The sequence below is a fragment of the Balaenoptera acutorostrata genome, chromosome 16 (assembly GCF_949987535.1).
Source record: "Balaenoptera acutorostrata chromosome 16, mBalAcu1.1, whole genome shotgun sequence".
Taxonomy (NCBI): Eukaryota; Metazoa; Chordata; class Mammalia; order Artiodactyla; family Balaenopteridae; genus Balaenoptera; species Balaenoptera acutorostrata.
Window position 1 is genome coordinate 20064976 of NC_080079.1, and position 12691 is coordinate 20077666.

General features: G+C 37.8%; 1 protein-coding gene across 4 annotated transcripts in view; it reads right to left on the reverse strand.

Moving 5' to 3' along the window:
• Positions 1 to 12691, reverse strand: part of MXI1 (MAX interactor 1, dimerization protein) — a 91346-nt gene that overhangs the window by 4566 nt on the left and 74089 nt on the right. For all 4 annotated transcript variants that reach the window (XM_007173071.2, XM_007173070.2, XM_057530823.1 and 1 more), the window contains 2 exons: positions 3700 to 3814; positions 2898 to 3069 (listed from right to left, as the gene is read on the reverse strand). In XM_007173071.2, coding sequence (XP_007173133.1) covers positions 2898 to 3069; positions 3700 to 3814 — 287 coding nt within the window. The remainder of the gene's footprint in view (positions 1 to 2897; positions 3070 to 3699; positions 3815 to 12691) is intronic.

Below are 12691 nucleotides of genomic sequence, written 5' to 3' on the forward strand. Positions count from 1 at the left end.
TTATTTTAATACTGGTGGTATTTAACTTTACTTCAAAAACCAAACATGATAAAAAAATCTAAATACATATATGACCCAGCTATGTATAGATATTTTAATTGTTAAATACTACATATACAATCACCAATAATATATAAAAAGCAATACACATTTTTTTTTAAAAGGCAGTTGAAAGACCATTTTCTCCCATAACAGACAGGATGAACTCAATACTCTTCAATTCTCTTAAAACAAACTCAAAGCCTGATGTTTCATATTTGGCACTGATTTTAGCTGTTCACACTGATCACACAATCACTTTAGGAAACGTAGATTCTAGCTGAGCGCAAGAAGACAGAGTAAGTTATTTTAAAGAGCATAATTTTCAAAAGGGCTTGTTGCTTCAAAAAGTTTTAGCTATCTGTTTTTAAGATGCAGGCAGTTGTCCAAACAAGCTGTACAAATAATCCTATGAATTCATAACTATTTGTTTCATATCCATAATGCTTCACAGGCTATTTAGTGTTTCCCAGTATCACAGAACACTCATCCAACCTACATTTGGGAAACAAAATCAAGACACCCTATCCAACAGAGCATGCTGAACTCAATTAAAACAAAATAAAATGAGAGACTGTTCTAGCCAAATGGACTAGAGATGTTACTAAAAAAGTCCCTGTAACTCTGGGAAAGAGAGCTGCCAGAGAAGAACAAGACTGGTACTTGGTAAGGTACTTGCACTTCGGGAATACTAAAAAAATGAGAACTATAATGTTGAAAACATACCCTCTCTCTGCAATTTGGAGGTGGGGTGGGTACAAGGAGGTACACACTTTTTGGTTATTTGAGGGTAACCAAAAAAGTTGATGAGGAAATGTTCTTCTTTAAAGAAGAAAAAGTTAATAAACACAAGAAGAATGACAGAATTAGAAAAATCACTATTTTGTAACACCTAATGAAATAGTGATTGAGCAACAATCATCAATGACTGTTAAAACTATTAAGTGAAAGGTTGATACATCTGCATAAAAGATGACATCACCTGAACCCACTGACCAATTATCACTATCATGGGACAATCAAAAATAACACTGATACAACAGGAAGTACACAGCACCACCCATGAAGTATTCTTGCCTCAAAAAAGAACATGAATTTAATCATGCCCCTAGATCTACCAACCAGTTTACAAGAAATATGAGGGACAGAACATGTTAAATGACACCATGAGGATTCATTCAGCCAAATCTAGAATGTGGGAAACTCTATAAGAAAAATGGCCCAGTTTCCCAGGTTCTACAAGAAGTAATTGGCATTGAAAAAAAAAAAGTGAGAAAGGGAAAACTATTATAGATTAGAAGTACAGTTGACCCTTGAACAACTCAGGGGGTTAGGGATGCCAACTCTCCACACAGTCAAAAATCTGAGTCTAGTGTTACAGTCAGCCCTCCCTATCTGCAGATTCAACCAATCATGGATCATGTAAGTGCTGTAGCACATACTTATTGAAATATATCCACACATAAGTGCACCTGTGCAGTTCAAACTTGTGTTGTTCAAGGGCCAACTGTACCTTAAAAGGTACAAACGTAATGTAGACTTTGTTTGGATTCTAATTCAAACATACCAATGGTAAGATGCCATTTTTGAGAAAGTCTATCAGAGACTGGGTATTAGATGACACTAAATAGGATTATCTGATTTTATTTTGTGGGATATTATAATAGTATTATATATATTCTTAAAGTCCTATTTATTAAAGATACATATTGAAGTATTTAGGAACAAAATGATAATGTTACCTGAAATTTGATTTAAAAAAACTCCAGAAAAAATGGTGAGGGAGTAAGGGTAGTAGAGAACAGGTGAAACAAGAATGACAAAATGTTGACAGCTGTTCAAGCTGGATGACAGGTACATGAGAGTTCATTACTCTATTTACTTTTGTGTATGTTTAAAAATTTCTATAATACAAAGTCAAAAGAAATTTTACAAAATTTTCTTTTTTTGTTTTAGAATCCTCAAAATCTTGTGAGCTCTAGTTAAAGTTCACCTCTGGGATCTTTTATTGTGGTGTGAGGCCTGATGTAGTGGGAGCTATAGATGAGCAGATCAGTAAGATTCAAACAATTTCTTTTCTGGTTGTTTTTTGTTCTTTAATTCTGCCAAAGACAAATGTTCTGGGGCAGATGTAAAGAGAAATGAAGGGCATGGTACTTTAAAATATAGATATAAAAATTAACATCACCAGTAATAAAACATACCAACATAATGTATCTTCCTGATACAATGAATTGAGAAGGGCACAACATCACTTCTGTGATATTTCTTCCCCCAAATGTATAATACCTCAATCTAATGAAAAAACATCAGACAAACCCAAATTGAGGAACACTGCATATAATAACTGACCAATATTCTTCAAATGTGTCATGGTCATGAAAGAAAGACTGAAGAAATATCTAATGCAATGTAGGATACTGCACTGGATCCTGGATCAGACAAAGGACATTACTGGGGAAAGTGGTGAAATTTGAATAAGGTTTATAGATTAATTAATAGTATTGCATGAATGTTAATTTCCTGGTTTCAATAACTGTATTATGGTTACATAAGATATTAACATTAGGGGAACTTGGGTGAAGGGTATATGAGAACTCAACAATTTTCTACAGAAAACTTACAACTTTTAAGTCTAAAATTGTTTCAAAGTGGAAAATTTTCAATATATATATAATCAAGAAAAAAAATTCTATAATTCATACAGGCATTGCTAGACAATGTGACTACATAAAATCTAGAATGCTACATTCAGTGCTGGCAAAAAAGGAAGCAAATACAATGCCACCCAACCTCCCCTCTCTAAATTCAGATACAGGGATGCTAGTGTTTCATCAGCGAAGAAGCTCACTGCCTACCTCGCTCTGAATCAGAACGATCTGAAGAAATAGTTGATCCAATGCTGTCCATTCGTATTCGTTCCATCTCTTGAGGACCCTGCAGCTGTTCCAGTCGCCGCTTTAAAAATCTCTGTTCTCGTTCCAAATTCTCTAGCTGGTGCTGGCTCTTCCTTTCAGCTTCTTCAAGTTTCTAAAATGATAAAGTGATATTTAAGTTTGTGTGAGGTACAGTACAAACAATAAAACTGATTCCTACCTAACATCTCAAAAGATTTCTTCTTTGACAGAGAAAACATGAATGACTATACACATGTGTATATACATAAAAACATACATAAGTATATATTTTTTAAACATGAAAAATAGTTCTTTCTTCACTTGTGTGTGTGTGTGTGTGTGTGTGTGTGTAATGAATGCTACATTACTAGAACAGTACAGAATTCTCAAAGTCTGTCTGTCAAGTTACCACCACAAAAGAGAAAATTGCTTTGCAGTATAGTTTGATGGAAAATTACTGAGAGACATAGCCAAATGAAGTCATCTCCACCAGAGGGCACAACTGCCTTCCTTCAGGGTATCAGCAGAGTAATTGTTATTTTCCTAGTATTCTCAGCTCTTCAAGTGACCATGCTGTCAAAACAATTTAATGTAATCAGGTTATGTTGCTCCCATCAGATTAGCTGGTAAGTTTTCAGAAAATTTCTCTTGAGGTCAGTTATTAAAGGAGGGCACTGTGCTAGCTGATATATATGAATAGGAATCATTGCTAAAAAGAGAGCAGGACTGAGAATCATCTGAAAATATGACAAAAAATTCCTACCTTGATGTGTGCTTTGGCTTTGTTGAGCAAACCAAGTGTTGTGTGCCTGGTGCAATCTGGTCCTAGTGGAATCAGAACTTTTAAGCGTTCTAAACACAGGCGAAGATGAGCTCGTCTAAGAAAGACAAAAAAGTCCAATCAGTATAGCCTGAATATTCCACTAAAAACATCCTAAAGCCTATTTTAAGAAAAATAAGAATTTTCACATTATTCAGTCTATAACCATGTTACGCCCCTAATTCTACAGTTTCAACAAAGTATCTGCATGCAAGTGCAGGTGTGCCTACTGGTTTTCAGTTTCTGACATTTCTGTTGTACTCTGAAGACATCAGTCACTTCAGATTATTATCCCCAATGGTTATCTCTGTCAGAGGTGATTTAATTTTAACCTGCCCCATAAACTGTCTCAACTGTATTAATGTGGAAGTAGGAAAACATATTTGGGCAACTGTATTTGATTTTGAATGTGTAAAACCACAGGCTAGAGTAGAGGTTTTCAGCTTCAAAGCACCCCAAATTGCTCACAAATTTCCATTTCCTCCCTTCCACCTTTCATTCACACACACACACACACACACACACACACACACCCTTCTCCACAACTGTAGCCATCCTATAGTGTTTATGTTATTATGTATTAGGTTGAACCATACAAAATTTCTGATATTCAACCATTTCTCACATAAAAATGGCAACTTCATATGATCCAACACAATAGAAACAGCAAAATTCTGTGGCCAGTGAGGACAGGGTTAGGCAAAATATATGGCCCTGAGGTCAATTCTAGCCACTGAAACAACAACCCATAAAATAGTTCCCTATTTCCTAATATCTAAGTGTACGAGCTATCATTAGCTTTTCACTTTTATTTGTCTCCCTCTCCCCTCTCTCTTACTACCCCTTACCACCTCCAGTTTTCTACACATGGAAAAAAGCCATGACAGAATTCTTCACTAAAAGTCACTGTATTCTTTAATACACCCATCCTGTGGGCAAGTTAGGGAAAATTTCTCCTGTAAATGCTAGCAGAGAGCCTCATGAATTTATATTCCCTATACCCTACAGGAACTATGATTACCATGATGAGAGTTCTGGGTACATGATTTCACCCTGAAACAATACTAGTTCGTATATCTGGTCCTGTGCTTCATAAAGTATAACATAATTCATCAGTTAATAATATATCTGAAAAGAAAACCCACAGATGTGTTCATAGATTAGCTCTATTCTGTAAAGAGCCATAATTGAACATTTAGCAACTGTTTCAACTGCCCCACAAACAGAACACATCCTCCATTTTTTCCTCAAAGAGGGCCAAAACGGTCTACTAGCTCAGCCACCAAACTATGCTTTCTCTGTCTTAATACATAAGAAATAATGTCAAGAGACATTCTCAAATGCTAGCAATTTCAAAGAGGAATAGGAGAAGGCAGCCAATTATGTCACTGACAAGTAAGGATGATTAAGGGTAGTGAGGTCAGAGATCTGGCAGATGAATTGTCAAGATTCTTCCAGTACCCACTAGCCCAGCTAGTTAAAGGTCTGCTAGCATTTCCATTCCAAATCTCTTTATTGAGTTCAACAACTAAAATCTACTAATTGGCTCCAGGCTGAAACCTGACATACCTAATGTGGATAATGAAAATTTTTTTTAAACTTTCCCTAAATTAAAGGATTATCAATGGATTCCCCTTAATGAGATTAAACAATTTTAAAGTCACTCTCCTCCCCTGCTATGCTACCCAAAATCATAGAACCTTTAGTAGAATTTTCATTTTTAATTGGAAAATCCCTTAGGTGAGGACTCTCACATGATCACAGAGTGCTCTTGCTGAACAGGCTAAAAGTAAACAAAATAAAGTCCACATTAAAAAGTGGCTTTGAGATTGGTTCAAGATGGCGGAGCAGAAGGACGTGCTCTCACTCCCTCTTGCGAAAGCACTGGAATCACAACTAAGTGCTGAACAATCATCGACAGGAAGACACTGGAACTCATCAAAAAAGATACCCCACATCCAAAGACGAAGGAGAAGCCACAATGAGACGGTAGGAGGGGCTCAGTCACAATAAAATCAAATCCCATAACTGCTGGGTGGGTGACTCACAAACTGGAGAACACTTATACCACAGAAGTCCACCCACTTGAGTGAAGGTTCTGAGCCCCACGTCAGGCTTCCCAAACTGGGGGTACGGCAACGGGAGGAGGAATTCCTAGAGAATCAGACTTTGAAGGCTAGCGGGATTTGATTGCAGGACTTTGACAGGACTGGGGGAAACAGAGACTCCACTCTTGGAGGGCACACACAAAGTAGTGTGTGCATCGGGACCCAGGGGAAGGAGCAGTGACCCCATAGGAGACTGAACCAGACCTACCTGCTAGTGTTGGAGGGTCTCCTGTAGAGGCAGGGGGTGGCTGTGTCTCACCATGAGGACAAGGACACTGGCAGAAGTTCTGGGAAGTACTCCTTGGCATAAGCCCTCCCAGAGTCCGCCATTAGCCCCACCAAAGAGCCCAGGTAGGCTCCAGTCTTGGGTCGCCTCAGGCCAAACAACTAACAGGAAGGGAACCCAGCCCCACCCATCAGCAGAAAAGTGGATTAAAGTTTTACTGAGCTCTGCCCAGCAGACCAACAGCCAGCTCTACCCACCACCAGTCCCGCCCATCAGGAAACTTGCTCAATCCTCTTAGATAGCCTCATCCACCAGAAGGCAGACAGCAGAAACAAGTAAAACTACAATCGTGCAGCCTGGGGAACAAATACCACATTCACAGAAAGATAGACAAGATGAAAAGGCAGAGGGCTATGTACCAGATGAAGGAACAAGATAAAAGCCCTGAAAAAACTAAATGAAGTGGAGATAGGCAACCTTCCAGAAAAAGAATTCAGAATAAAGGTAGTGAAGATGATCCAAGACCTCAGAAAAAGAATGGAGGCAAAGATCGAGAAGATGAAAGAAATGTTTAACGAAGACCTAGAAGAATTAAAGAACAAACAAACAGAGATGAACAATACAATAACTGAAATGAAAAATACACTAGAAGGAATCAATAGCAGAATAACTGAGGCAGAAGAACGGATAAATGACCTGGAAGACAGAACGGTGGAATTCACTGCTGCAGAACAGAATAAAGAAAAAAGAATGAAAAGAAATGAAGACAGCCTACGAGACCTCTGGGACAACATTAAACGTAACAACATTCGCATTATAGGGGTCCCAGAAGGAGGAAAGAGAGAGAAAGGACCAGAGAAAATATTTGAAGAGATTATAGTCGAAAACTTCCCTAACATGGGAAAGGAAATAGCCACCAAAGTCCAGGAAGTGCAGAGTCCCATAGAGGATAAACCCAAGGAGAAACATGCCGAGACACATAGTAATCAAACTGGCAAAAATTAAAGACAAACAAAAATTATTGAAAGCAGCAAGGGAAAAATGACAAATAACATACAAGGGAACTCCCATAAGGTTAACAGCTGATTTCTCAGCAGAAACTCTACAAGCCAGAAGGGAGTGGCATGACATATTTAAAGTGATGAAAGGGAAGAACCTACAACCAAGATTACTCTACCCTGCAAGGATCTCATTCAGCTTCGATGGAGAAATCAAAAGCTTTACAGACAAGCAAAAGCTAAGAGAATTCAGCACTACCAAATCAGCTTTACAACAAATGCTAAAGGAACTTCTCTAAGTGGGACACACAAGGGAAGAAGAGGACCTACAAAAACAAACCCAAAACAATTAATAAAATGGTAACAGGAACATACATATCGATAATTACCTTAAATGTGAATGGATTAAATGCTCCAACCAAAAGACACAGGCTCACTGAATGGATACAGAAACAAGACCCATATATATGCTGTCTACAAGAGACCCACTTCAGACCTAGGGACACATACAGACTGAAAGTGAGGGGATGGAAAAAGATATTCCATGCAAATGGAAATCAAAAGAAAGCCAGAGTAGCAGTACTCATATCAGATAAAATAGACTTTAAAATAAAGAATGTTACAAGAGACAAGGAAGGACACTCAAGGGATCAATCCAAGAAGAAGGTATAACAATTATAAATATATATGTTCCCAACATAGAAGCACCTCAATAAATAAGGCAATTGCTAACAGCTATAAAAGAGGAAATCGACAGTAACACAATAATAGTGGGGGACTTTAACACCTCACTTACACCAATGGACAGATCATCCAAAAAGAAAATTACTAAGGAAACACAAGCTTTAAATGACACAATACACCAGATAGATTTAATTGATATTTATAGGACATTCCATCCAAAAACAGCAGATTACACGTTCTTCTCAAGTGCACACAGAACATTCTCCAGGAAAGATCACATATTGGGTCACAAATCAAGCCTCAGTAAATTTAAGAAAATTGAAATCATATCAAGTATCTTTTCTGACCACAACGCTATGAGATTAGAAATCAATTACAGGGGAAAAACGTAAAAAACACAAACACATGGAGGCTAAACAATACACGACTAAATAACCAAGAGATCACTGAAGAAATCAAAGAGGAAATCAAAAAATACCTAGAGACAAATGACAATGAAAACACGACGATCCAAAACTGATGGGATGCAGAAAAAGCTGTTCTAAGAGGGAAGTTTATACCTATACAAGCCTACCTCAAGAAACAAGAAAGATCTCAAATAAACAATCTAACCTTACACCTAAAGGAACTAGAGAAAGAAGAACAAACAAAACCCAAAGTTAGTACAAGGAAAGAAATCATAAATATCAGAGCAGAAATAAGTGAAATAGCCCGTCGACCTATATTTACTTCTCCCCAGGGAAGTTGGGTTCTGCCAAAGGAAGCAAATCCTGAATCATGAATGCCTTCTGAATCAACTCCCTGACTGAAAGGAAGCCTACTGTCTGGAGTCAGCTTCTCCTCTCTTGTTGGCCATAGGACTTAGAAATAACTGAAGACTTGCTTCGTGGATCAAGATGGAGACTATTTATATGGATAAAGCCTAAAGTGTGGACGAAAGGCTCTTGGTGCTCCAGCCAGGCATCAGGGCCGTGCCTCTGAGGTGGGAGAGCCAACTTCAGAACACTGGTCCACAAGAGACCTCCCAGCTCCACGTAATACCAAACGGCAAAAATCTCCCAGAGATCTCCATCTCAACATCAAGACCCAGCTTCACCCAACGACCAGCAAGCTACAGTGCTGGACACCCTATGCCAAACAACTAGCTAGACAGGAACACAACCCCATCCATTAGCAGAGAGGCTGCCTAAAATCATAATAAGGCCACAGACACCCCAAAATACACCACCAGACGTGGACGTGCCCACCAGAAAGACAAGAGCTAGCCTCATCCACCAGAACTCAGGCACTAGTTCCCTCCACCAGGAAGCCTACACAACCCAATGAACCAACCTTAGCCACTGGGGACAGATACCAAAAACAACGGGAACTACGAACCTGCAGCCTGTGAAAAGGAGACCCCAAACACAGTAAGATAGGCAAAATGAGACGACAGAAAAACACACAGCAGATGAAGGAGCAGGCTCAAAACACACTGGACTTAACAAATGAAGAGGAAATAGGTAGTCTACCTGAAAAAGAATTCAGAATAATGATAGTAAGGATGATCCAAAATCTTGGAAATAGAATAGACAAGATGCAAGAAACATTTAACAAGGATGTAGAAGAACTAAAGAGGAACCAAGCAATGATGAAGAACACAATAAATGAAATTAAAAATACTCTAGATGGGATCAATAGTAGAATAACTGAGGCAGAAGAAAGGATAAGTGACCTGGAAGATAAAATGGTAGAAATAACTACTACAGAGCAGGATAAAGAAAAAAGAATGAAAAGAACTGAGGACAGTCTCAGGGACCTCTGGGACAACATTAAACGCTCCAACATTCGAATTATAGGGGTACCAGAAGAAGAAGAGAAAAAGAAAGGGACTGAGAAAATTTTTGAAGAGATTATAGTTGAAAACTTCCCTAATATGGGAAAGGAAATAGTTAATCAAGTCCTGGAAGCACAGAGAGTCCCATACAGGATAAACCCAAGGAGGAACACGCCAAGACACATATTAATCAAACTGTCAAAAATTAAATATAAGGAAAACATATTAAAGGCAGCAAGGGAAAAAAAACAAATAACACACAAGGGAATCCCCATAAGGTTAACATCTGATCTATCAGCAGAAACTCTGCAAGCCAGAAGGGAGTGGCAGGATATACTTAAAGTGATGAAGGAGAAAAACCTACAACCAAGATTACTCTACCCAGCAAGGATCTCATTCAGATTCGATGGAGAAATTAAAACCTTTACAGACAAGCAAAAGCTGAGAGAGTTCAGCACCACCAAACCAGCTTTACAACAAATGCTAAAGGAACTTCTCTAGGCAAGAAACACAAGAGAAGGAAAACACCTACAATAACAAACCCAATACATTTAAGAAAATGGGAATAGGAACATACATATCGATAATTACCTTGAATGTAAATGGATTAAATGCTCCCACCAAAAGACACAGGCTGGCTGAATGGATACAAAAACAAGACCCATATATATGCTGTCTACAAGAGACCCACTTCAGACCTAGAGACACATACAGATTGAAAGTGAGGGGATGGAAAAAGATATTCCATGCAAATGGAAATCAAAAGAAAGCTGGAGTAGCAATTCTCATATCAGACAAAATAGACTTTAAAATAAAGACTATTACAAGAGACAAAGAAGGACACTATATAATGATCAAGGGATCGATCCAAGAGGAAGGTATAACAATTGTAAATATGTATGCACCCAACATAGGAGCACCTCAATACATAAGGCAAATACTAATAGCCATAAAAGGGGAAATTGACAGCAACACAATCATAGTAGGGGACTTTAACACCCCACTTTCACCAATGGACAGATCATCCAAAATGAAAATAAATAAGGAAACACAAGCTTTAAATGATACATTAAACAATATGGACTTAATTGATATTTATAGGACATTCCACCCAAAAACAACAGAATACACATTTTTCTCAAGTGCTCATGGAACATTCTCCAGGATAGATCATATCTTGGGTCACAAATCAAGCCTTGGTAAATTTAAGAAAATTGAAATCGTATCAAGTATCTTTTCCGACCACAACGCTATGAGACTAGATATCAATTACAGGAAAAGATCTGTAAAAAATACAAACACATGGAGGCTACACAATACATTACTTAATAACGAAGTGATTACTGAAGAAATCAAAGGGGAAATCAAAAAATACCTAGAAACAAATGACAACGGAGACACGACGACCCAAAACCTATGGGACGCAGCAAAAGCAGTGCTAAGAGGGAAGTTTATAGCAATACAAGCCTACCTCAAGAAACAGGAAACATCTCGAATAAACAACCTAACCTTGCACCTAAAGCAATTAGAGAAAGAAGAACAAAAAAACCCCAAAGCCAGCAGAAGGAAAGAAATTATAAAGATCAGGTCAGAAATAAATGAAAAAGAAATGAAGGAAACAATAGCAAAAATCAATGAAACTAAAAGCTGGTTCTTTGAGAAGATAAACAAAATTGATAAACCATTAGCCAGACTCATCAAGAAAAAAAGGGAGAAGACCCAGATCAATAGAATTAGAAATGAAAAAGGAGAAGTAACCACTGACACTGCAGAAATACAAAAGATCATGAGAGATTACTACAAGCAACTCTATGCCAATAAAATGGACAGCCTGGAAGAAATGGACAGATTCTTAGAAATGCACAAACTGCCGAGACTGAACCAGGAAGAAATAGAAAATATGAACAGACCAATCACAAGCACTGAAATTGAAACTGTGATTAAAAACCTTCCAACAAACAAAAGCCCAGGACCAGATGGCTTCACAGGCGAATTCTATCAAACATTTAGAGAAGAGCTAACACCTATCCTTCTCAAACTCTTCCAAAATATTGCAGAGGGAGGAACACTCCCAAACTCATTCTACGAGGCCACCATCACCCTGATACCAAAACCAGACAAAGATGTCACAAAGAAAGAAAACTACAGGCCAATATCACTGATGAACATAGATGCAAAAATCCTCAACAAAATACTAGCAAACAGAATCCAACAGCACATTAAAAGGATCATACACCATGATCAAGTGGGGTTTATCCCAGGAATGCAAGGATTCTTCAATATACGCAAATCAATCAATGTGATACACCATATTAACAAATTGAAGGAGAAAAACCATATGATCATCTCAATAGATGCAGAGAAAGCTTTCGACAAAATTCAACACCCATTTATGATAAAAGCCCTGCAGAAAGTAGGCATAGAGGGAACTTTCCTCAACATAATAAAGGCCATATATGACAAACCCACAGCCAACATTGTCCTCAATGGTGAAAAACTGAAACCATTTCCACTAAGATCAGGAACAAGACAAGGTTGCCCACTCTCACCACTATTATTCAACATAGTTCTGGAAGTCCTAGCCACAGCAATCAGAGAAGACAAAGAAATAAAAGGAATCCAAATCGGAAAAGAAGAAGTAAAGCTGTCAATATTTGCAGATGACATGATACTATACATAGAGAATCCTAAAGATGCTACCAGAAAACTCCTAGAGCTAATCAATGAATTTGGTAAAGTAGCAGGATACAAAATTAATGCACAGAAATCTCTTGCATTTCTATACACTAATGACGAAAAATCTGAAAGTGAAATTAAGAAAACACTCCCATTTACCATTGCAACAAAAAGAATAAAATATCTAGGAATAAACCTACCTAAGGAGACAAAAGACCTGTATGCAGAAAATTATAAGACACTGATGAAAGAAATTAAAGATGATACAAATAGATGGAGAGATATACCATGTTCCTGGATTGGAAGAATCAACATTGTGAAAATGACTCTACTTCCCAAAGCAATCTACAGATTCAATGCAATCCCTATCAAACTACCACTGGCATTTTTCACAGAACTAGAACAAAAAATTTCACAATTTGTATGG